The sequence below is a fragment of the Anolis sagrei genome, chromosome 2, assembly GCF_037176765.1.
Source record: "Anolis sagrei isolate rAnoSag1 chromosome 2, rAnoSag1.mat, whole genome shotgun sequence".
Classification (NCBI taxonomy): domain Eukaryota; kingdom Metazoa; phylum Chordata; class Lepidosauria; order Squamata; family Dactyloidae; genus Anolis; species Anolis sagrei.
This window is the reverse complement of record NC_090022.1, coordinates 269507680-269534835: the sequence shown is the minus strand read 5'-3', so window position 1 is coordinate 269534835 and position 27156 is coordinate 269507680. Positions and strand designations below refer to the sequence as shown.

The 27156-nt window shown below is 36.8% G+C and overlaps 1 protein-coding gene across 4 annotated transcripts in view; it reads left to right on the top strand.

The window, feature by feature from the left end:
• KIF2A (kinesin family member 2A) overlaps positions 1–27156 on the top strand; it is a 61323-nt gene that overhangs the window by 15998 nt on the left and 18169 nt on the right. For 2 of the 4 annotated variants that reach the window (XM_060761540.2, XM_060761538.2), the window contains exons 2-9: positions 3799–3893; positions 7306–7422; positions 9368–9422; positions 11843–11908; positions 13892–13992; positions 16427–16522; positions 17826–17880; positions 26802–26964. In XM_060761540.2, the coding sequence (XP_060617523.1) occupies positions 3799–3893; positions 7306–7422; positions 9368–9422; positions 11843–11908; positions 13892–13992; positions 16427–16522; positions 17826–17880; positions 26802–26964 (748 nt within the window). Of the gene's footprint in view, positions 1–3798; positions 3894–7305; positions 7423–9367; positions 9423–11842; positions 11966–13891; positions 13993–16426; positions 16523–17825; positions 17881–26801; positions 26965–27156 lie in introns of all 4 variants that reach the window. The other 2 variants (XM_060761539.2, XM_060761537.2) reach the window with 1 other exon arrangement.

Below are 27156 nucleotides of genomic sequence, written 5' to 3'. Positions count from 1 at the left end.
ATTTGGGATATTGTAGTTTCTCTCATTTTAATCTGTATTGTTTTTAAATACATTTAAAAAGCTGCCTTGAGTTTCCTTATGAGAAGAAAGGTGGGAAACAAATTACATAAATAGATTATTAATGATGGTTTAATTTTCTTCTGTATAATCTGTGAGTGAAAATTTATATAGAGCCAGTATGGTGTAGTGTTTTGAGCAATGGACTGTGACTCCAGAGAGCTATGAAAGTGTGGAAGTGCATTTCAGTAAAACTCATAATGGTATGTTTAAATATGTGTTACCACTTTAGTTTTTTTTTTCCTGATTAGTTAGATCTGGGAAAATATGACAAATAATTTCATTTTGGTTGCACTGGGTTTTAGCCTGTAGAAAACACATTTCAGAAAGTGAGTTTAGACCAAAAACAGTTTAAAGCTATACTGTAGCACCCTTATATATCAACAAAAAACATAAATTTGATTATCATAATTGGCCATTAAGACAGTTACAATTTAAAAAAATCTTCCTAGAGTCATAGTATTGGGTATGAATCTAGAAAGACTTTTTTTTTTTTGGAAAAATGAATATGTAATTGTCTAAATGATAAATCATATCACCAAATCCCTTTAGACAGAACAACAAAAACATAATAGGCACATCCAGATTTAATTAAAACTTCATAGAATTTAGATTTTTACAAATTGGATTTAAGAGGAAAAAAGTCAGAAATAACTGTTCTAATCTGGAATGGTCGAATCAGTATACAGAATCACGTTACAGACTGGCTGGTTATAGATATATCTTTGTGCCCTTACTGTATCTGTAGATAGTGACATCCAGTGGAATGGGTATACAACTGGTTTATATCCAAGATGTGTTGAATGCTGGGTCAGTGATTCCAGTAATTTCATCTAATTAAGAATGATGCATAGGCAGAATAACCACCTCTTTCAATTTGTGCTTACTGTGTTGGCTTATTCTCTTCCCTGTTATTCCCATGGAGGGGAATGGCCTTCTGTGAGAAGTGTCCACTATCCATTCCTTCCCCTCTCCAGCTAACGCAAAATATATAGGTGCATGTATTACTATAGTTTCCATACCTAACTTTTCCTCCCGCCCATTACTCATGCAGAATGTGATTGGCATAGATTTTCTAAACCATTAAAACTTATCTTTAATTCAGTATGTGGTTCTGGTGTAATGGGTGAAACTCCCACATGAATAGCATATTTCTATTGGTTTTGTTAATCTACTTTCAACTTTTTTTAGACTGCCTTTTGGGTTAACAAGAATTTATCCAATAATTTTTATCTTGTAGGTTTTTTCGGGCTATATGGCCATGTTGTAGAGGCATTCTCTCCTGACGTTTTGCCTGCATCTATGTCAGACATCATAGAATCATAGAATCAAAGAGTTGGAAGAGACCTCATGGGACTTCCAGTCCAACCCCCTGCCAAGAAGCAGGAATATTGCATTCAAATCACCCCTCAGAGTCACCTCACTACCTCTGAGGGTGCTTCCCATAGATGCAGGCAAAACGTCAGGAGAGAATGCCTCTAGAACATGGCCATACAGCCCGAAAAAACCTACAACAACCCAGTGATTCCGGCCATGAAAGCCTTCGACAATACAATTTTTATCTTTTCTGAGACAATGCAATATGCTACTTTCTCACTTTACTTCCTCTGTCCCCAAATATCAGAAGTTGAAATGTATTATTCTATTAATCTGTTTTGGTCTCTGTAACGTATTTTTACCCTAATATATAATTTGGTAACGGCAGCTTTACAGTTTGGATGTTGCAGAATTCATCCAAAAAAAATCATGTTTTGCTTCATCTCTCCCCTCCCCCCCCCCCCCCCCAAGATCAATCTGTTACTTTTTCTCTTTCATTCTCTCTCTCTTATGGCATAATAATCTTAATAGTTAGAAGAAAATTGGCAGTTGTTGCATTAAAAATATTTATCATATACTCCTTTTGCCAATTTTAGAGGGACTGTTTTCTCCCATGCCTTTTTGTATACTGAAGTAGGTCAGTATCAGGAAGAGGTGGCTTCTTACTGTTTCAGCATGGTGTGCTGAATTCTGTTATTGTGATATTGGCAGGTAAGAGATACATTTGAGTGGAATCTGAGTGCTTAAGGAATCTGCAATAATTCCACATTTGTATAGAGGAACAGAAGCTGCATAAAACCACACTTTGTTCAAATATTTTCTCAAATGGCAACTGTTGACTGAGAAGAGAACTGAAAATGAGAAAAGGAATTATCAACCTAATTCTTCAGCTTCCCTTTCAGATAGATTCAGTTAAACTGCTGGTGGAATGGGGAAACATCCCAGATCATTAGGAAATGCTTATATTGTAAATAGGAGAATAATACATGTTTCTGTGCTTGATTGTTTTCTTGATACCACCTGAAGATTAATGTAGCTGACTCCTCTGCAGTGAAAAATTCCTACATGTGATTAATAAATAAATGAAATAAGAAAAGGAAATAAATTGCTAATATTTATTTAGCATGCAAATGACAGAAAATATTATTGGTAGTTTTTTATTCTTAAAGAAAAATGTTCATGATATGAAATTGTTTAGCTGAATTCAACTGTATTGAATTATATTCACATTCATTTAGTGCTGCCACACTTAAGAGTACTGCACATGATTAAATCACTTGATCCCTGATAGAGTTTCAGAATTTATTTTATTCAGCTTGAAAATATTATTTTCTGATATTTTTAGTTTTCTCCTGTCATCTTTTTGTGTGTGATTATTTATTTCAAATGATTATCGCAGGGTTGGACAGAAGGTGGTATAAGAGGCATAGGCTTATCTGCTAGGCTTCTCACATGGGCTGTGATCCGAAGGGAGGTTTCATGAGAGGATGAGGAACTTGTCATGTGTTCTGTCAAAGCTTTATAGTTTACACTGCTGAAATTCCTATGAGATAGGCTTCTTTCAAACATGTACAGATGTCCATTATATCAGGCTTTGAGACTTCCAGTTAATGGAAATTATCAAGAAATCTCCAGCTGTGGGTTCTTCATACTTATAAGATAACTTTGGTGCCTCTCCCCAATGTCAGTGGTCTTACTCACTGAAGTGCCATTTCAAGGACTCTTGCCTCAGCATCCACGTTATTCACTCAGCGTTTCCTCTGACACTGATGTCACTATGGAAACTCACTAACTCCAGATCTCAGACTGTATATCGGCAAGCCTGACTTTGGTCTCTGAGATCAGTTTTCTTGTTTCACCTGCCATCCCATGATATATACTGGAGTATATACGGTACCTAAAAAAAGAAAAGTACTAAACCTATCTTATTAATCTTCACGTGAAATACTGGAGTGGTTTCAGAGGAAATTATATAACTAATTGAAGGGGTAATTATGCCAGTTGCTTTGGGGATTGCAAGCTGAAGGTAATTATAATGTGGTCTCTGCCATTGGGCAGGAGACTAAGGGCCACTTGGAAGTTGTATGTCCTGCTTCTGAGGAATGATGTAATGGAGATTAGCTTAGATAATAAATGAGCATCTATAGAAAGGTTTTTCCCCATACACTAAAAAAAACATTGAATTCTAATTGTCATTTGCTTTGGGACTGGAGAGCTAAGGAAGCATGCTTTGTCTGCCAGCTAGGGGTGAAAGGCGGTTCTGGATACTGTGAGTTTTGGAGTATATATCATTTCACATTTCTGCAAGCCTACCTATATTATAAAAACTGTGATTGTTTATGCTTTGTTATATTCTGTTCTAAGTCTCCTTGAGAATCATTACATCAAAATTTTTGCATATAAATAAATATTATTTCTTTCCAGGACGAATACATGAAGCTATGGTAACATCTCTTAATGAAGACAATGAAAGTGTTACAGTTGAATGGATTGAAAATGGTGATACTAAAGGAAAAGAGGTATACATCCATCATTTCAGCTGTTCAGAGATTCTTGTATTTAAAGACTGCATTTTTAATTTCTCTACATGGTGAAAGGTAATAGATATAATATTTTAAATAGTACTTAATGGTTTAATGCCTTTATGGTAGCCATAAAGGATGATAGTCATCAGTAAATACATGAACGAATAAATGAATATACATTTAAAATATACTACAAAGCACTGTGACTGGATTGTTTTTGCAAATGTTTCTGATCTCTTAAAATCATAGCAAATTACAATTATTAGTTTACTTTAGGATCACAGACTCTATCATGTAAGTGCAGCAAATCGGACAACAGTGACGTTTATAGCAGTACAGTGTTCCCACACTTATTGTGGGGGTTCCATTCCAGAAGCCTCCATGATAAGTGAAATAGAGACTCTCTGCCCACTTGGCAGCATCCTCCTCGTCGCCGCCTGTGCTCCTGCTAGCTTTGGAGGCCCCTTGGCCGCCATTGATGGCACTGCCAGGCTGGGCTGAGGCCTGGCTCCCCCTCCCCCCCCATCATCTTCCACCTCCTTCCTCCTCTCCCTCACTCCCTGTGGGGGAGGAAAAAACTGCGATATGGCAAGTCCGCATAAAGTGAATCACGAAGCAGCGAGGGGACACTGTACCACATTAATTTAATGGATTACTTATGCAGAAATAATAAAATATAAAGGAAGTAGCATTGCATCAAAAACATTGAAGAAATAATTAATACAAAAAGAACCATTTTACTTCTGATATTTCTTCAGTGTTTTTGATGCTTTTAATTGTAATGCTTTTTTAGTAATCCAAGGTAGAGTGAGTTAAAATATAACCTGTTAAAGACAGAAGACCTGCAAAATACAGTACTAAATAAGTTGTGTTATTAGACATGGTTAGAACATATGTTTCTTTACATGTCAGAAATGTAGTATTCAAAATTTTCCGAGTAACTCCTTCTGGAACAGAAGGACTAGGGGAAAATAAGCTCTAGTTTTAGAGAGCTTTCTTTCTTTTTTTTGGCTAATTTTTTAGCTCACATTTTTATGGCTAAATTACCTTCCCAAAATTAGGGTGTGCGTTAGATTCATGTAATATGGTAATCTTAATGCTGATCAAAAACAAAAGGGGAAATGAGTGGTAGAATTGAGAGCAGAGCTTTTCCAGCAAAGAAGTCTTTAATTAAAAAATATAGAAAGGGCAGTGTGTGTGTTAATTATTGAATATTGCTTCAAAGAAGAGATGAAGGAATGAGATGGCATCCAACCAGAAGTGGCTGTGAAATAATATTTAAGTGTTCAGGATAAACAGACAAGATTAAAGTTTCCGAGAGAAGACAATTGCACCTTTTCTTCCTTATGTCTAAGAGCAAAAGGCATGGAAATGCTGACAGGGGATAGGGAAAAGGCAGAACTACTTAATACCTTCTTTGCCTCGGTCTTCTCACAAAAAGAAAGTCATCTTCAACCTCAGCAAGACGGAGTGGATGAGGGATTTGAGGACATCCAACTCCATATTGGGAAACAAGTCGTACAGGAATACCTGGCCGCTCTAAATGAGTTCAAGCCCCCAGGGCCAGATCAACTACACCCAAGAGTATTGAAGGAACTAGCGGAAGTCATTTCGGAACCATTGGCAACCATCTTTGAGAGTTCTTGGAGAACAGGAGAAGTTCCAGCAGATTGGAGGAGGGCCAATGTGGTCCCAATCTTCAAGAAGGGAAAAAAGGACGACCCAAACAACTACCGTCCGGTCAGCCTCACATCAATACCAGGCAAGATTCTGGAAAAGATTGTTAAGGAAGCGGTCTGCAAACACTTAGAAACAAATGCGGTCATTGCTAATAGTCAACATGGATTTATCAAAAACAAGTCATGCCAGACTAATCTGATCTCTTTTTTTCGATAGAGTTACAAGCTGGGTAGATGCGGGGAATGCCGTGGATATAGCGTACCTGGATTTCAGTAAGGCCTTCGACAAGGTCCCCCATGACCTTCTGGCAAGGAAACTAGTCCAATGTGGGCTAGGCAAAACTACGGTGAGGTGGATCTGTAATTGGTTAAATGGACGAACCCAGAGGGTGCTCACCAATGCTTCCTCTTCATCCTGGAAAGAAGTGACGAGCGGAGTGCTGCAGGGTTCCGTCCTGGGCCCGGTCCTGTTCAACATCTTTATTAATGACTTAGATGAAGGGTTAGAAGGTAGGATCATCAAGTTTGCAGATGACACCAAATTGGGAGGGATAGCCAATAGTCCAGAGGACAGGAGCAGGATTCAAAACGCTCTTGACAGATTAGAGAGATGGGCCAAAACTAACAAAATGAACAGTGACAAATGCAAGATACTCCACTTTGGCAGGAAAAACGAAATGCAAAGATACAGAATGGGGGATGCCTGGCTCGAGAGCAGTACGTGTGAAAAGATCTCGGAGTCCTCGTGGACAACAAGCTAAACATGAGCCAACAATGTGATGTGGCGGCAAAAAAAGCCAATGGGATTTTGGCCTGCATTAATAGTGTCTAGATCTAGGGAAGTAATGCTACCCCTCTATTCTGCTTTGGTTAGACCACACCTGGAATATTGTGTCCAATTCTGGGCACCACAATTCAAGAGAGAGCTGGGCATGTTTAGCCTGAAGAAGAGAAGGCTCAGAGGGGATATGATAGCCATGTATAAATATGTGAGAGGAAGCCACAGGGAGGAGGGAGCAAGCTTGTTTTCTGCTTCCCTGGAGACTAGGACGCAGAACAATGGCTTCAAACTACAAGAGAGGAGATTCCATCTGAACATGAGGAAGAACTTCCTGACTGTGACAGCCGTTCAGCAGTGGAACTCTCTGCCCCGGAGTGTGGTGAAGGCTCCTTCTTTGGAAGCTTTTAAACAGAGGCTGGATGGCCATCTGTCAGGGGTGATTTGAATGCAATATTCCTGCTTCTTGGCAGGGGGTTGGACTGGATGGCCCATGAGGTCTCTTCCAACTCTTTGATTCTATGATTCTTTGAAATTATAATCCATAGGATCGGGATGTATCTATAAAATATTAAGAGATGGCATTCTTTATTTGGCCATAGCAGGTCCTTGCTGATCTAGGATTGTTAAGTGGAGTAAGGGGGAAATTATGTCTAATGTATCAATTACTTTGTAGAACACTATTTAGAAGGTGGGGGCTTTGGTAGTTCTTTCTTCCTGTCAGTAAGGGATATTGGCAGGAACTATAAGTGCGCTTATCTTAACTGAGTTGATCTTGTTAACTTTTCAAGATGAAATGGAAACCTTTGAGTGGAGATAATAGTGTGGCAACACCAAATGTGGATAATCTGATGGTTACTAGAACTAAACTACCAGACCTGTTAGTTTAAAAGAAAAAGGTGGGACGTATTTCATGTTGCCAAAAACAATTTGTTTTTCTTGTATACAGATTGACTTGGAAAGTATATTTTCGCTTAACCCGGACCTTGCTCCTGAAGATGATGATCCCAGCCCAGAGACACCACCACCTCCAACACCTTCAGCGAAAGTAAACAAAATTGTGAAGGTTGGTTACTTTATCATTATGCCATTTTATTGAAATCACTGTCACTGTTACGTGATTCTTTTTTTAAAAAAAGAATTCACGGTTTAGAAGTTCTCTAATTTTTCAAGTGAAATAGGGAATTTCATTCCCTTTCCTTTTTGTGGGTGAAGTGAGGAATTATAATCCCTTACAAATTTTGGTTATGGAAAATAAGTTACTACAAATGGTTAATCATCAAAAGTAGGATGTAGGGTATCCTTTCCCCCAGACATATAACACTGGTCAACACACATTTTGATGCCTGAAATATTAGCCCTGTTTCTGGGTATTTTTTTTAAAATGGTAGCTTTTGGAAACAAACTCCACATATATTCTGTAGTAAATCTAAGGGCTAAACCTCGTGCAGCACTAAATCTTAGTTTAAATTGCATGAATGTTTTTAAAGGGCAAATAGCAGCCATTGGGTCTTGCTGATTATAAACTTTATTGATAAAGTTAGATAATGGAGTGGGAGTTCAGTCCTTTTTCCAGTTTTCCTGGATTCTTTGAGGTATGTAAGTTTTCTCTTGTCTAGTGTTATGTTATAGATGATTATATATATATTACGCATGGACAAACTTTTGGACACGGGGCACATTGCGTTTTAAAATTTGACAGACGGGTCAGGCCAGTGGTAGATGGAGAGTGTTTGTGTGAACTAATTGAGAAAAACATGACAAAATTACTATGCACACTGCACATATCTTGGTTGTAGTGCAAAACCGAAAACAAACAATATAATATTTAAAATGAAGAACAATTTCAACTAACATAAACTTAAAAGTATTTCAGTGGCAGACCTTAGGCGCCATCCTGTCCAATCCCCTTCTGGCATGTAGGAAAAACACAAATTGAAGCACCCCCAAGAGATGATCATGCAGCCTTAGTAGTAGTAGTAATAATAATAACAGAAACCCCAGGGGCCATCTGGTCCAAGCCCTTTCTGCCATTTAGGAAAAGGGTTCTGGAAGCAAGGAAGGCATGAGGGAAAGGGTCTGCATGGCAAGGAAGGGAAGGAAGGGAAAGGGTAGGAAGCGCTTTGCGGCTGGTGTCACTAGCCTCAGCATGTTCCAGTCTTTGATTGTAGCGGCGGCAGCAACGGGGTCCACACACTGCTTTTACATTGAATCCTTGGTGGGCAAGGACCCATTTCCTCTGGCTGCTGCATTTCCGGCTCTTGGGCAGTGGGGGAGAAACCAGCTGTTAAATGTTTCTTTCCCCACCACCACACCCTTGGAAGTGGGGAGGAGGGAAGCGCGGAACCCCTGACTGTTCTTTGTGGAGCCCTAAGGGCTCCATGGAACAGTTTGAGAAACACTGATATAGACCAAAGTAAAACTACATTACTTTTGTATTAAATCACTAACTATTTCAAATAAAACTCTACCATCAATTATGTAGAATGATATTGAAAATTATTTCCAGTTGCTTTTTAGTATTGTTCAGCATGGGTTTTGGCTTTATCGCATCTGCACACTGCATTGTTACATTGACATTCTGAAGCTCTTTCCTATTTAGTCAATTCACATATAAATTGATGGGGTCTGAAGCGAGGGTTTTACATTCTCGTATGCTTCTGTTTTAGATTTTTAAAGGTTTTGTTTTGCATTGAATATCATTTGCTATCTTGTAACACATTTCTCAGTATGAGTAAATTATCATCATTATATTTCTCTAGCACCATAATTGTACAATTCACTCTACTAGTAAAAGAACAACAGAAGAAACAAAGTAGATATGTCCTTAAACAATATTGTGTAGATGTATTTTACATGGAGAAAATGGAAGGGTTTTTTATGAAATTATGAATTATGCTGGCTGGCCATTCCTCTTTATCTGCTGAAGGTTTGATAATCTTCACACTTTTCTATTTGAAAAGAAGGCAGCAAAGTAGGTAAGAAAATGTAAAGTGTTTGTCTTTTTCTAGAATCGACGGACTGTGGCTCCTTCTAAAGTTGAAGCTCCTGCTAGAGACAACAGAGGTAAGCCAGTCAGTCAGTTGATTTTACACTTAGGAAAGAAAAATAGGTTTACATAAATTCCAACTAAACTGTCTTGTTCCAATGGCAAAACCTCTGTGTGCCCCTTTTCATTGTAAGAACACAGCCTACTAATATTGTTCTTTTCATCTTCACTTAATCATGTATGATAACCAGTACTGGAGTTGGGGTTACTAATTTATGACTTTCTGCTGTATGTGCGAGTGGTGTGAGAATAATAATTTAAAAAATTAGCTCCTGTGTAACCTCACAGTTGGATTCTGTGCCTGCATAGTAAATCCTTGGAATGATATATAGAGGTCTTGGAAGAGAGGATGCATTCTTGACCTTCCCATTTACTAGAGGAACATCATATTTTCAAGGCATGGGACAAATGATTTCTTGTTCAGATATCTCTTGACACCTCAGTAGCAACAGTATTGAGAACCTGCTTGATTTTTTCTCTGAATGAAATGGAAAAAAGTGAGGGGGAGAAAAAATAGAATTTAACAGTGCCTTTAAGACTGATTTGTAAGCATGAGGTTTCATGGATATCAGTTCACTTCTTGAGCTTCAGGTTGTTACGCATGAAACCATTATCTTTGTTCATATCTTTGCTAATAGATTGGAATTTGGGAATATTCAGATGTTTCTGTTTCCTTGTAAATCCCATATTATGTGTCCGGGGAGATTGAAACGCTCTGACACTGTTTTTCGAGAATTGCCATTTCTTATGTCAGATTTGTGTACATTTTTCTTTTGTGGTCTCTGTGACTCACAAAAATGGGTCACTTGCATCTGTGCAGTGTGCATCCCTTGAAACCTTTTAGAGCTCTTTTGGCAGTAGCCCCACCTACTCCCCACACATGTCCCAGCACACTTCTTGTCCAAATTCTCAATTCCTTTTTGTTCACTGAAGCAGCAACGTTTTAAAAATACTTCAGAGCTCTATTTCCTCATTTTTACTATTTTCATTAAATAGACTTACTTTCAACTCTCTGTTAGCATTTTTGCATTGGTTCACTCATCCATCTGGCTTGACTTCAGATGGATGACAATTTTGCCCCATGTTTTTTGGACTTAGTCTTGATCTTGGTCCATATTGCTTCAACAAGTACCTTTAAAAATGTAGTAAGTGTGCCAGTAAAATTCCTGAAAAGCACGGCTGTCATGTATATTGTGTCTCAAGATTACTTAACAGTATACAGTTGTGCAGGCATTGCTATGCTTTACATAAGATGCTTGAAGGAACACCGAGGTGGGATTGAAGACTGTGTGGCATGGCAGTCCCTCTTTCTATGTTTAGCTAATCTATTTGTGTGAGTTACAAAGACTGTGAAGGACGGGTTGCTTACCTATAACTAGTTCAAGTGGTCGTCTGTGAACTCACAAAATCCCACCCCTCCTCCTCATGGGGTACTGCCTTCTCCTTAAATCCTTAAATGGTGCTACTTTAGTGTCCATAAAACTGAGGGTTCAAATGTGAAGTTCACAGTGCATTGGTATGGTGTTAAGGGAGTTGGTGGGTTTCTGTAAAATGTTTATGTTAAGAACTCTCAAAGGTTCTGGATGTCATACTAAGCAGGTGACCCATTTGTGTGAGTTCACAGGTGATAATTTGAAGAACTACTTTATCAGGGATGCTTGTGTAACATGGAAACAAACCTTGCAACCAAACTGCCTCTTTTATTGATGCCCATCCATTTATTCCCTGATGCAACCTGTTTTGAAAGGTTACATGGAACTGCCAGAGAAGCAAACTTACTCTATATTCATGTATAAGTCTAGTAATTTTCATTTAAAAAAAATCAACCCTCTAAAACTGGGTCAACTTATCTATGAGTAAATGTGATTACTGTACCTTAAATTTGTCAAAAAAGGAACCAGCCCCTTCTCTGAGTGAAATGGCAAGAGCTTAGTCCTTGGGAGAACCTGAATTAATGACCCCCTGTATTCTCCCCACTGTGGTGACATTTCTGGTTTTTTTTTTATTTCTGGGAGGACAAATGATGGCTGACCCCCTGAGGCAGCATTGGTGCTTCCTCCTCTCAGTGAAACAACCCATGATTTATCCATGAGTCATATCAAATTTGGATTTCAAAGCATGCACTTGACTTATACATGAGTATGTATGATATTTATTAGAATAATTTTCCTTACCTTGAAAATATTGATGTTATACTGAAACATAAATACCACCCCCCCAAAAACGAAGAATTGACGTGTTCTTATTACATGTTTAATTCCAATCCAAGTTAATTGGTCTGCTAAAGAAGTCGCTTTGTCTGAAAAAAAAAAATTTTTTATGTGCCATATTTATATATTATTATAAATAGCAAATCATTGTGTTGAGAAGTAAAAAAAAATCCTTCTTGTCTAGTTAGGTTAGGTTTCATAGTAATCTTTCATTTTGGTTTTTACAGTGATTGGTTCTGCACGTGCGCGACCTACTCAACTTCCTGAACAGTCTTCCGCTACACAACAGAATGGTAGTGTTTCAGATATATCTCCAGTTCAAGCTGCAAAAAAGGAATTTGGACTCCCTTGTATGTAACTCATGTATCAAGGATTCATTCATTTTAGGCATTACATAATTCTCTCTTGGACAGTTATATAATTCATAAATAGTGACGTCTGTACCAGTGTTATGTCTCTTTCAAGAAATCACAGTGTGATTGTTCTTCCATAGTCTTGCTGGTAACAAAATATGTTTGAAATTTCAGTTCTTAAAGAAATTTCAGTTCTTATTAGGTTGAATCAAGAGAATAACATGTTTAATCAGTGCCTGTTTTGTGTTGGTGCTTTTCACTGTCCATATCCATTAAAGTGGAAAAGAGTGATGTAGGAGAGCAAGAACTCTCTGCTAATACATTGGTGAGGAATAGCAGTGACTGCTGCGTGCTTAGAAAACTTTAAAGGGGTGGAAGACAGGCAGAAATGAACTGATACCAACATAGTATGAGATAGGTCCTGCCTCCAAGCTGGAGAAACTCATTTTTGTTTGTTTTTTAGCTCAGCTTTTTTTACCCATTGCAACCTGAACAATTGTGACAAAAACAGAGTACAGGCAGTCCCCGAATTACAAACATCTGACTTACATATGATGCATCATTAAAAACAGAGGTGAGACAACAGGAAGTGAGAAGAAATCAACCCCTAGGAAGAGAAATTAACCCCTGGAAGAGTTATGGGGAAAAGGTGTCTGAAGCTTTCTCACCAATCTTAGTTTCCATGGCAAGCCAAACTTTTCAAGATCCAATTGTCACAGGGATTTTTTTTTTTTTGGGCCGTGTCAGGAACAATTTCAGAAACTGCAAGCCGCTTCTGGTGTGAGAGAATTGGCCGTCTGCAAGGACGTTGCCCAGGGGACGCCCAAATGTTTTGATGTTTTTATCATCCTTGTAGGAGGCTTCTCTCATGTCCCTGTATGAGGAGCTGGAGCTGATAAAGGGAGCTCATCCGCCTCACCCCGGATTCGAACCTGCGACCTGCCGGTCTTCAGTCCTGCCGGCACAGGGGTTTAACTCACTGCGCCACCGGGGGCTCTTCACAGGGAAATAAAGTGATATGAAATCCTCTGAACATGGGCACAGACAACAAAAGAAGCATTATGAAGATGCATATGCTATCCAAAACTTTTAAAAAATCGGCTGGAGTTACACTTTAAAAATGAACCTGTTCTGACATATACTGTACACATTCAGCCTAAGAACAAACTTAACAGAACCTATCTTTTTTATGATTTCTGTGAAAGTTGTGCTTACCTGTACCTGTGCAGTGAGCTTCGGAATCCTCTCAACAGCTGAAGTATTAAGCATTCCAATAGGGAAAGTAAAACCTACAGTTGCCCAGTCAAAATTTAAAAGTATACATAAAATTCTTTCCCATTACTTGTTTAGAGAACGGTAACAACTAAGCAAGAATGTCTAGCTGGAACTGTGAAACTGAGAGTCACCAATGTGTCTGGCTTCAATATTTGACCAGAAGGAAGAGATTCTACTTGTAGCCCATGGCAAAATGTTTCTTCATGAAGTCACTGGGATAGTTGATTCATGTTGGTAGTTTAACAAAAAACAAGGCCATAACCAGGGTGCTAGTGCTTACCCATGCTGACAACATATGACCAAGTTCTCCTGCTGTACCCCTACTCTGGTGTAGCAACATGCAACTCCCTCTAAGTGAGGTACGAGGGCTATGCGCCATGTTTCTAGAGAAGGGCTGCACAATCTGTGACTCTCCAAGTGTTTAGGGCTCCCAACTCCCAGAAGCCCTAGCCAGCTTGCCCAGTGATCAGACATTCTGGGAGCTGAAGTCCAAAATACCTGGAGGGACGCAGGTTTTGCAGACCTGTTCTAGAATAAGATTTGTTTGGGTTGGATTATTATTTTTAAATGGTTAAATAATTATTTGCTCTATTGACCACATTTTGAAATTTGAAATATAATGAGTGATAATGCTCTTTTTTCTTCAAGCACGTAGAAAATCAAATTGTGTGAAAGAAGTTGAGAAACTGCAAGAAAAACGTGAGAAACGGAGATTACAGCAGCAGGAACTCAGAGAGAAACGAGCTCTGGTTTGTTTCTTCATTCATTGATTTTTAAAATTTTGATGGGAATTCATTTCAACTACTTCTTAATTTTGTGACTTGCTGGAAAGTAATACTTCTTAAGAGACTGTGGATTAAAATGCTGTATTTTTGTTATTAAGGTTATATTTGAAAATGTGATATAAGAAGTTCTATTTTGAGTAATTCTACAGTATTTGAAGGGGGTCTTATAGGAAGTAAGTACATCGCTGCACATTTTACAGGAAAAAGGCTAATCTGTAAAAAAATCCTTTAATATTAATGAGTTTTGTCATACGGCAGAAGCTTTGGATGAGTCAGTAGTGTAATCCTGTCAGCAAGCTGGCATGATTGTTTTGGTGTTTAAATGTGAGACTTCTAGTCTCTAGTTGACATTAAGAAAAAATATTGGTGCTCAAGCAACTTGATGTGTATAAATCATAATTTAAGCAGTTAAAGTGTATAAGGGTTTTTTTTGTTAGCTGTCAGGAATTAGCTTAGGAGATATTTGTCCTTGAAAAATGCTTAAGATAAAGGTTGTCTTTTATGCAGATGGAACCATCTGGAGAAATGGGCCTTCTCACGTGCTGGTTATACATAGTATAGCACATGGAAACACCTTAATATCGAAGCTAGTTGGATTGATATAGCTTTCCAGTTTGTGTTAAATGTAACATCCAGTGTGTTCCTTATAGCTTGCTTGAGGTTTTGTTAAGGGCACAGCTTTTTCTATTGGCATTTTAATATCCAGGGCAATCAGATGTGGCCTGTACATGAAAGATTTCTACAGAACTCAATCTTCTTTTAAGTATTGTAAAAGTTCTAATATTTTAGTTTTGTAGTGTAGCAGAAGAAATATAGACAATTGAACTAATAATGGTATATAGTTTATTTTCATTTATGCTGAGTCTGATTTCTGGAATTTGAGGATATTGGGAAGATGCTAGCATCTGTGTGTAAATCTTTCCCTGTTTCTCATGACTCATCAAGGTTTCATCAAACTCATCATGAAAGATTAACCAGAAGAATCAGGACATGATAAAAGAGGTCATAACATAATAGTGCGTTTGCCTGTGTTCTGGAAAAAGTGATAAAGAAGTAGTATAGTAAATTGTAGGAGTTTTGTAGGTGTAGTTACCTGCATTTCAGCAAAGCATTTGATAAAGTCACCCACAATATCTATTACATCTGGAATAGGTGGAAGTTCTGTGAGATGGATCTATCAGGGATTGGAAAAATATGTTCACAGAGTCTTCATTCATCTCTGTACATCAAATTAAGTGAAATGCTTCAGTGTTCTGTCTTGGGGCTGACACTCTTCATTATTTTTATCAATGACTTAGATAAGGTCTGCACAACTTGCAGCCCTCCAGATGTTTTGGCCCCCCAACTCCCAGAATCCCTAGCTAGCTTGTACAATGGCTAAGAATTCTGAGAGAAGTCCAAAACACTTGGAGGGCTTCAAATTGTGCAGGCCTGACTTAGATGATGTTGTAGAGCGAATCCTTATCAAATTGGCTGATGATACAAAACCAGGTGCAGTCGCTTAACACATTGGAAGATAGAAACAACATTCAAAATTACCTTGAAATTGATTGAATGAAATTTAGCCAAGACAAATGCAAAATTTTCAGGCAAATTTATTTATTTATTTATTTCAATTGCTTATACCCCGCCCTTCTCACCCCGGGGGGTGGGGGGACTCAGGGCGGCTTACAGAGGGGCACAATTAGATGCCCAAACTATTGACAGCAATACAAATTACAAAAACAGTTCAACAATTAAATTAAAACATCGATGCATGATAAAATAATAAATAAATTGAAGGCGCAGTTCACACCCATCTGGAGTATATTCCAGCAACAGGGGTTTAATTTTTTTTCTTTTTCTGTTAGTCTGTACAGTTTTTTTATTGGGTTGGCAAAGCTGTAAAAGAAAATTGGAGCGTAAGAAGTCAACCATATTAATGGTTTCGAATTTGGAAGACTCATGTTTCATTGGCTTGGTACATGGAGATATCTGATCTACTGGTAGTTCAAAATGGTTTGGGAACAGAATAGGTCTTGGTCACTTTGATGCATGACCCTCTTTTGGGGAGCCAGGGGAGTGCATACCTCCTTTTTGCTATCTCCCCACAAATTGGGAGGCCAAGGCTCACGGATTATTCTGGTCTGTTTTGTGGGGGATGAGTTGTAGTAGTTCATCTCTTATTTGTATTTGGATTCAAGAAAATAATACCAGATTACTGTTATTCAGTGTTTACATGAACTCATTGGGAACTCAGAAGAGTTTCTTCCCTTTTAGATTATGGCCTTTCTACAGTTCATCATAAAAGGTTTCAGAGTCTTAGTACTTCAGGTTTCTATTATTGCATATGAGGTTAATTCATGAAAGCTGAGTCATTGTATATTATAATATTGATATACATTTTTCTTTCTTTTAGGATGTTGATGCTACAAATCCAAACTATGAAATTATGTGCATGATCAGAGATTTTAGAGGAAGTCTGGATTATAGACCACTGACAACTGCAGATCCCGTACGTTTTGTTATGATGTTATCAAAATATAAAACCTTGAGGCACTTCAAAATAGATTTTTTTGTGTTCATAACACAAATATTAAATATGCAGTGACATTTGTGAAATCTCTTGAAACAGCTGCATTTATACAAGCTTACCAATTTGAGTGGGTGCTGTACTAGTAAAGTTGTCTGAAAACTGAATCCTAAATTAGGTAAGAAATAGAGGAATGTGTGCTTCAACCCTCATGTGGTTTTTGTTCTTGAACCATTTTGTATTTGTTTGAAGAAAATACTCAAAGAAATACAATGCCGTAAACTCTGATACTAATTTTTCACTATTAGAATTCTGGCAAATATATATTATTTTATTTCATTCACATGTTATCTAGAGATGGCCTATATGTTAGCTTCATTTGCTTTGCTTTCTAATAGTTATATTTTGCTTTTCCTAGCTGGGAACTATGAGATCTTAGTTATGGCAACCTGTGTTCTCAGAGGTTCCTAAACGTACTCATGAGACTGAAAGAGCTGTGACCGGAGACAAAGATCTTTTTAGAACTCCACTCCTGTTACTGATAAAAGAGACCCAAAGCAACACCTTATCTGAACTAGATTTTACACTTTTGTAGTTGCATTTTAACAGGTATAATAAATCTGTATGGATGATTTAGTATGGATCATATAACTTATGAACTTGCACATCGCGTGTTAGATGAGTTGTTCTAAATGGCTGAAAAAATATGACCACGATCAAAATATGTATGTAATGTATGAGTCAAGCAGCCCTCTTGATTTGATTGAATGTAAACTCCTGGCACCTTCACCAGAATAGACAGTGGTGAGGAATGATTGCCATCCAAAAATATCTGGAGGGACTTTTGTAAACTGCTAATTTAATAAAAATGGGGAAATGATCACTCAGATTTCCCAGGTGACGCAACTTCTAGATATGTGCTGCATTGGGAGCTAACTGCTAAGTGTTTGTCGTGGTGAATCCAAGATCACACGAGGCTTTCCTAAAAATAAGACATTGTGGCCCAATGGGTTAAACCCTTGTGCCAGGTTAGCAGTTTGAATCCTGAGAGAGCAGGTTGAGCTCCCTCTGTCAGTTTCAGCTTCCCATGTGGGGACATGAGAGAAGCCTCCCACAAGGATGGTAAAACATCAAGCATCTGGTCAGACAGCCAATTTTCTCACACCAGAAAACAACTTGCAGTTTCTCAAGTTGCTTCTGACATGGAAAAAAATTGCTGCAATAACTTGCCAATTAAATGTTAGATTTCATATAAAATCACACATTTTTGTCGTTTCCCCCTCAGATTGATGAGCACAGAATATGTGTATGTGTTCGAAAGCGACCACTCAATAAAAAAGGTATGACTCTTTTTAATATGGAGACTTTTACCTCTATTGCCTGGATAATTTTACCTAATATATTTGTAGAAGACTAGTTTTTAAAACATTTTACTGCAACTACGTTAAGTGTTCTGCAGTTAGTTATTAAAATTCCTTCAGCTTTGTCAGGTTCACAATATGCAAAATTAATAAAAAATAAAAATAACGTAATTTAGAGAACTGATACATTAAGAATGTTCAACAATTAGCCTTTAAATGAGACTATTTCTGAATACAAGAATAAAAACAATTTTCACTCATAATTTTATTTTTGATTGTGTGTGCATTTTAAAACTAAAGGATAGTGATGGTTTAACGGGATCTGAAGAAATGTGCTTGGCTGTTTGTCAGTGTGTTTTCCAAGTGAAAGAAAGGGCATTGTTGAAATTTTCACTTTCCCATCCCTCCAAAGGGGAAGGACACATATCAGGGCAGAGGTTGGACATGCGACTCTTCAAGACTCTATTCTCTAAAACAACTGAGCACAAAGCTATTGCATTTGAAAACAGAGACTCAGTGTTATAAGTTAGAAATTTGAATAAGGAAGAGGAATATCCCCTTTCTCTATTGTCTTGCAGGAGAAGACTTCTGTTAACGAGTAGAAATAAGTATCTTTAGAAACAGCCATCAGATTAAAATGCACATGTAACTGGTATTTACCTAGGCTTTTGGACTTGGAAGAGAATGGGCCTTATCGTCTTTCATCAGAGTCTTTCTTAGTCCTCTTGTGGATGTGTTCACAACATGGCCGTTTCCCCCCGGCTGTTTTTTATAGGTTTTTGCATTGAACGTGCAATCCTTTGTATTTGGGTATATTTAAAAATGTCTTCTCCTGTTACAGTGCAGGCTTTCATAATAGATGTGCTCCCTCTGAAATGTGAAGAAGAAGGCAATCCTAAATGTTTAAAACCTTTTCTAAGTGCATTTGGCTGCTAGAAGGATTAAGCTGTGTAGTACTATTCTGCTAGAATGCAAGTCTGCTTTTTTAAGATCACAGATTCATATGTAAATAACACTTCCTTTTAAATATCTGATTATTCAGAGGCTTCTGAAGTCACCATGCTACCTGACTGAATGAGTTGTTAGTGTGTTACAGACTAATGTTGAACTTGTAATGGTATTTTGGAGGGGAAAGGATTACTCTGGAATTATGTAATGTACTGGTTACATAATGTCCCACCGGCGTGCTTTGTGAAGAACAGCGATATGTTAAGTAATCTTTCACTAACATCTCTTAGGTTGCATTATCTAAAGTTGAAGTTCTAGATTTATTTGGCCTCCTTCTTGGAATTCCTGTTTAGTAAGACATTTTACCAGGTTATTATATACAATCATACGTCAAACATTAGATTTAAAAATATTGCATCCTTAAAATTCCCACTGTTACTAATTGATACAATTTGTATCTCATCTAGCTAGGAATAAGTTGTAGCTGTTTCTTGGTTTGAGGCTACTGTATTAGTTGTAGCTTCCCATAGTAGTCTGTAGTAGTGTTAATGATTATCCTCTTCTGTTGACATTTGATTTGTTCTCTCAGACTTCTCCAAGGGTAGCAATTAGCATGGGCAATTCTAATATGTTGGTGCCTTCCAACATGGTCTTTCAATATTTCTCAAAAATATTGTTGAGGGGTTTAACTGTAGCTTAATGTCTGTGATGTCATTCTTGAGTTAAATTACATTGCTACTACATATGAACAGAGGTGTTCCTTGGGCATCTCAATATCTGACACCCCGGATATGTATTGGGACCAATTTTTTTGTATTTTGAGTTTGATTTAGCATCATCTGTATGTAATTTATAGAACTTTTTTATTTTGTATTTACAATTTATGCATATCTTAATTTTAATAAAGATGATTATTCTGTACTCCCAATGCAATAGAATTACATTCTCATTGTGTATACATGTCATCTGTGGACTTTTGGTGATACCATTCATTTATTAGGCAAGAAATACTCGGGTAGTTTTGTTGGTTTGCTTCGCAGATTAGCAGTTAATTTTTCTGTACTTTTTCCAGCAAAACCCTAAATTCAACAATTATTTTAGATAGTTTTTTTGTTTGTGTTATTTTCTCAAAAGGCATAAGAATTCCAATTAAAGCAGATTCTTTCCATGATTTGAGTAGAACTGTTCAGGTGCAAATATGAATAAAGTGGTAGATTACAACTAGTGATTTTGAAACTGTATTGACTAAATATAAGATGATATAGATACTTTAGAAGGAGGGGAAAATAGAGAACAGGATAATCAATTTGAGAAGGTGATTAAGAAATGTTTGAGAGAGGAGAAGAAGGTGGCAGGAGATTTGTATGAACAAATCATAATGGTAAAAGAAGAAATAATAGATGAAATTTTCAAACATTGAAAATGGACATGGAAATTGAGAGAGAAGACATCCAAGGAGAAATAAGTAATATAGCAAAAGAAAAGTACAATGTATTAAGGGAAGCAAGAAGGACAATGTTACAAAAATTGTACAGAATTCCTGCACAACTTTCACGTTTTGTTTACCAGGGATAAAGGACAGGTGTTGCCATGGTTGTGAACAAAGAGGAGTGTTTAATCACATGATGTGGGAATGTGATCAAGTGCAAGAATGATTGAAGGAGAAATCAATAGAATGTTAAATCTACAAATAGTAATAGTTAATAGAAATGTACTACTATATGCAAGTAAAATAGGAGTTGGTTGACAAATTAATAGCATGTGCACAAATAGTTTTAGTGAGGGGTTGGAAAGATAAAACAAAGTGGGCTCTGAGGAATTGATATAAGTATATAGTTAATATGTTAAATGGGGAAATAACAAATTGCAAATGGAACAATATATATAAAATTGAAAAGGTTACATAGAGTAATTAAGAGGATGTGGGAACCAGTTAGGAATTATTTAGAGAAAGTGCAAAGATATGGAGTGGAAAAATTAAGACTAAGATTGATATTTCAAATGTAACTTCTGTAGTTTGCTGAGGGGAGGATGGGAGTGGAATAAAACAATAAAATAATAATAAAGAAGATACTTTAGATCTAAAGTACTTCAGTTTAATACTATGTCAGCTGAACTTTGTTAAACAGTTGTGATATATTGTTAATTTAAGAAGTCAAGTCTCTACACATCTCATTTCATTTAATGCTGCACTATGGTGCATATATTAATATCACAGTATTTTTTATTTCAAAATGGTAAATCAGGCACTCCACATCTCCCACCAACTTATTCATATTAGAAGCTTGTAGCTAATGTTGACCTGGTGTTTTGGGACCCATCCACCTTCAGAAAGAAAGAGTACAGATTATGATGAGTATTATTATATTTATACCCGGGTTTAGCTCTCCTGAAGGAGACTCAAAGTGGCTTCATATAATAAAAGCATTCACATACAATTTAAAATATACAAATATGCAAACATTAAAACAAAATTAAATATAAACAGTTTTTAAAAATTCACAGTTAAAACTAATTAAAACATATTCATAGTTAAAAACCACAGCACCCCTGACTCTATCTTAAAAACGTTCATCTTTAGAAGCCTGTCTGAATAAAAAGGTTTTAGCCTGCCACAGAAGGACAACAGGGAGGGGGCCATTTATCAGATGATGTCCTACATCATCTGATAATCCAGCAATTACTTAGGCGTTGCCACGGTTGTCAAGAGGGCATGAGTAAAAGATGTCATTTCTTAACAATCTGTAGGGGCTAGGACTGAAGCAAGACAGAAGTGCAAGTGATATACATTTGCTGAGTTGATGCTTGTGCTGGTGTGTGTGTATGCAGTCACTTGTTTTACAGCAAAGTACTTGCACAGCTTCTGGCTGTCTTGTAATACAGGAGGGAAATGGCTAAAGAGAAGATGAACTGAGGATTAGCTGTGCTTGTAGGAGCTCAACCTAGCAATAGGAGGAGAGAAGTAGGTGAACCTAACCCATGTAGTACTGACCTAATTTGAAGCCAGCACAGTGTGGCCAGAGCAGTACTTGTCTTCTTGTTAAATAGTATGTGATGATGTTGATTTCAATCTGTCCCTTTTGTGTTTTTCTTAACTATGTTCGAGTTGAATTATGGTGACCTTATGAATGAGAGACCTCTAACTCACTCTGTTATCAACTGTCCAATTCAAGTCTTGTAAATTCAATGCTGTAGCTTATTTGATTGAGTCTATCCACTGTAATGCAGTCTTCCTTGGGTTTTATTTACAGGTCAAGCATATTATCTTTTCTAGGAAGCCATGCCTTTTTGTAATTTGTCCAAAATCTACCAGTCTCCATTTAATCATATTGATTTCTAGGGACAATTCAGGTCTGATTGGCTTTGGACCCATTTATTTCTCTTTCTTACTGTCCGTGGTATCTGTAGAACTCCTCTTCAGCACCAGTTTTGGGAATTGGAATGGATAGTATTCATTTCCAATTTGTGGGCCATTGCTTTGTTTTGCATATTGGTTGACAGAGTGCAATTAGAACTGGAGGACAGTCCATCTCTATAACTTAAAGCAGTTCTTCCCTGAATGCATCTGCCATTCTTTCTTTTTTGTTACGCAATTCTTCAGTGTTATGCTATCACTGCCTTCTTTATTTATTCTTGACCATGCATTATATTCTCTTACTGGTCGAATAACTTCCCTGGTCTTGGTTTGCATTTTTAAAAATATTCTTGGATATTATGAAAAAAGTCTCATCCTCTACCTTTTATGTTTCATCATCTGTTTCCTCTGTTAGTTATTATCTGGCAGTTCTCTTTGCCCCTAATTATATCTCCTATTTCAGTGGTCCTCAAAGTGTGGCTCCCATTCCCTTTGTTCCACCCTATACCTTTCATACCACCACATCCTTTTCACTCCGTCCATATCATTCCACTTTGTCCCCTTTACCCCATCCCATCCCCTTCACTCTGCCCACACCGCTGTGGAAGGACGACAGGGAGAGAGGAAGCAACCAAGCAAGTGTGGAAGGGGAGAGAAAAAGGGAGGGAGGGAGAAAGGAAAGGAAAGGAAAAGAAAGGGAGAGGGAGAGGGAGGGAAAGGGAGAGAAAGGAAAGAAGAGGGAAAGGAAATGGAGGGAAAAGGAAGGATGGAAGAAAGGAAGGGAAGGAGGAAGAAAAGAAGGGAATGAGAGAAGGAGAGAGGAAGACTTTAGCGACGTTATATTCTCAGGCACAGATAAAAACAAAGGCAAATCCCTTTTGAATAAATAATGACAAGAAAACTCTGTGATATGAGTCTGAAATGACTTGCAGACACACAACAACAACCATAACTAACCTGACTATCTCATCAGCCAAAACAAGCCCACCCCTCCCATTGAAATACTGGTACATTTATGATAGTCAAAATTGTTCTTCATTTTAAATAGTGCGTTCTTTCATATATTTTTTTACATTACAAATAAAATGTGTGCATAGTGTGCGTTCATGTTTTTTTCAAACTATAATCTGCCCTCTCAGCAGTCTTAAGGATCCGTAAACCAGCCTTTGGCTTAAACAGTTTGGGAACTCTGCCCTATCTGATTTCTGTATTTGACATCAGGTGACATCCGTGTATGTAGTCACATTTGTGGTTGCTTGAAGTATGCATTTGCAATGAACAAACCTTTTTGAGACTCACCAACTTCAATCGATCATTCTTTTTTAATCGGTCATTCTTCTGCTTCCTTTCTTCATCCCAAATGACTATACAAAGTTTTGGTTCTGTTTACACCTTTTTCATTCCAGTCATTAATTATTACCAACACACCTTGTTCTAGTAATCCTGGACTAAAACATTGCATCTTTCAGTTTCTTTCCCTTCTGTCTCTGCAACTGGAACATAAACTTGGATTATGGTCACACTGATGGGTTTTCCCTAAGGTCTTACTGGTATTGTATTGTGAAACTGGTTGGACTGCTTTTGCTACACCTCTCCTCACCATTAATGCCACTCCATTTCTTCTCATCATCTCATTTCCTGAGTAAAATGTTCTGTAATTATCTGATTGAAAATATCTCATTCCTGTCTTCTTTAGCCACATTACCTTGAGTAATGCAATATTTATACATTATTTTTCTTAATTTGCAGTAGTTGAACATCCCTTCAGCTTGAACTTCCTTTCAGTTTGTGTTCAATGCTGTAGAGTAGTGCCATGGTTGGAAATTTTAGGGTAATTTTTGTGTCAGATCTCACCTTGAAAAATGTCACCTCTAATTAACAAGATATATTAGTATTCCTGGTTTTGTTGTCTTTAAATTACATATTGGCATTTTGCCTGAGTTAAACCATGTTTGGAAGATTCTAAATATGAGTAGTTGGGAAACTGCTCTTATATTCTAACATTTTACGTTAGTTATTTAATGCATTTTCAAGTTTAGCTTGCATCCAGAAAACCAAAAAAAAAAAAAGTCCATTGAATTCCATGGAAATTGAAAGGCAGAAGCTGTTACATTTGAGGCCATTGTCCATGTGTTTCTTCTCATATTTTTCTCTTTCCTATATTTAACATTTTTAGAAAGCTCTTTGATCTGTGGTCTTAAAACAAAGCAGATAACAAGAAAAAGAATCCAGTTGAAATGGTTTATCAAAAGCTGGGAATATACATTTAGCTTGCAGTCTGATAGGGATTTAATTAGTTCCGTTTCAGTAGAGGTTATATAATCAGTAGTTATCCAAAGATAGCTAAAAGAAGAAATTCCATTTTCACTGAATAGCATTGTAGTTACTCTGTTGACATTGCCAACAGAGATTATGGTATCTTAGTTCTATATTTCTCAAGATCACTTTTTCATATTTACAGTTTGTCTCCACAGCAGATTCTTCTATGTTTTGACATAGCTGTTCTGTGTATATGTGTTTTTATTGGTAAACCTTTGCTAGACAACATAGATTGTATTTATTTTAATAGTAAAACTATATTTCCCCAACTTTTTCAAAAGTCATAATTTGATATTCATTGTCTTAAACAGATAAGTTCTTTAAGTCTTTTATTTTCTCAGCTTAGTTGCTCAGTGTTTGTGAGATGTTCCATAATTGTTGTTTTAACTATTTATTTCATGGTTTAATGATATAACATTTCAACTTTAAGCAGAAGGTCTTAGTAGTCGGTAAGAGCTATTTTAGAAAATACGTTTTCAGCAGTTTCAGTTGCACTCAATGTAATCTTAGGGCAGAGGTCAACGCTTATTTCTTGCCAACTAAATGGATATATTTGCATGGCAGTTCTGTGCCCTATTATACTCAATGATATTAATTCCCAGAAAAATGTATGCAGGATTCTTGCTTTAGATATGTTTTTCATTCATTGGGGATGTGGAAAAGAAAAGATGGCTATGTTTTAACAGAACATGTAGTTTGAACAGCTTTTTAGAAATCACTTTCCTTTCTCTCAAAGGTAACCAAAATACTTACGTTTTAATTATTTTTTTTTAAAAAAACTCCACAGTTGTGTTCTGCAGGCTGTTGATACATATACAAAAACCATACATATTCCTCTATTCCAATTCTTAATTTGCACAGTATCTACAGCATCTGCACCTGTTAATGAGGTAATACTTGGTGGTACTACAATAAAAGCTATTGTTCCGAGCATAATGACTGTAATTTAGCTATACCATGGTCATACAAAGCAAAACACTGAAAGTCTGCCTTAAGAAAAATATTCACATATTTCTTTCCATCAATATTGTTAATGTTTTAACGTCCAATATAGCACAGAATTGTTTATTTTATTTTCTAGTAAAAGTGACAATACTCTGTATTTAAAACACTGGAAGTTAAATTTTGGTTGCTTTTTTTGCAACTAGGAAGTTAAAACAAAATCACATATTTAAAGTACTGTACAGCACTTTGCATGAGAGAAATATTAGTATATTCAGGCTTTCTCTGAAAGCAGTTTCTCCCACACATAAATAGGGCACATGAATATATTTGATGGTACATACAAAGCACCTTTTGTTTGTCTGTCTTGTGAAACATTGGGCTTTGTTTATGTTGTTGCTGATTCAGCCATTTCATACAATGAACGATAGATATTAATTAATGCACAAATTGATGAAATCAAGTTTAAAATCCTTAGTTCTTTTCAATATGGTTGATGTCCTTTATATATTGTGCTCACTGCAATAAACCTTTTAATCATACTTGTTAAGTTTCATGAACTAAACAGTCTGAATGTTTATACTGGGATGATTTTATGCTTGTCTGAATGTTTAAATTTTATGTATGTTGGCACTGAAATGTTAGTATTAGTGTGTTATAAATTGCCTTGACCACCTCCCCTCCCCCCAGCGGGGGGGGGGGGGGGGAGTTGAGAAAGGCGATATATAAATACAGCAAATAAATAAACAAACAAACAAACTCAAATTGTATTTACAGCAGTAGTGCTTAAGACCATTAAGTTACACTTCTGCAAAAGGTATAGTAACAAACAAGTAATTTATATACACTAATTTTATTTTTATTTTTTTGGTAATTCACAAATGCACAATTCTGATTGATATAGGAAAGCGCTAATCAGACTTTTCAGAACTAGATGCAGTGGAATAACGGAAAGTATGTGAAACTAAAACCTTTTCTAAAAAATAGATTGCGTACACCTTTGCATTCAAAATGCACAGCTGAAATATGCTACCACATAATGCCCAAATAACAAATATTTTAATTTTTAATAAAATAATTTGATATATTTTTACTTCATGAAATAATTCCAAGCTTGTTTTCATAAAGTATACCTAGAGTTTCTCCAGTGTATGAAGATAGTATTTTTTATCACCATACAGAATACATTTTAAAATGCATGACTACTGCTAGGACTTGCAGATATCTGATTCTTTTAATCAAATTGATTCAGTACTAGAATTCTGGACATATGAATACCTTCTGGGAGAATCTTGGCTATAAGTCCTGAAAATTATACATGTTTCTTCCTTTTTAGAAACTGTAGTGAAAGATCTTGATGTAATAACAATCCCTAGCAAAGATGTTGTTATGGTACATGAACCCAAACAAAAAGTGGATTTAACAAGGTACTTAGAAAACCAAACTTTCCGTTTTGACTATGCCTTTGATGACAGCGCACCTAATGAAATGGTCTACAGGTATGTGTTGCCTTTGCATGTTTTGATGTTTCTTGCTATTATCCTGTAGTGTGGTTTGGATGACACAATAAGCAGATTGGATTTTATTCTACTAGTGGGATCTTGGCATATGACATCTGTTGTGCATGTTTGTATCAGGAGTTGGTTTGTTGTATGCTCTAGAGTTGGTTTACAGGGATTGTCATTCTGGTT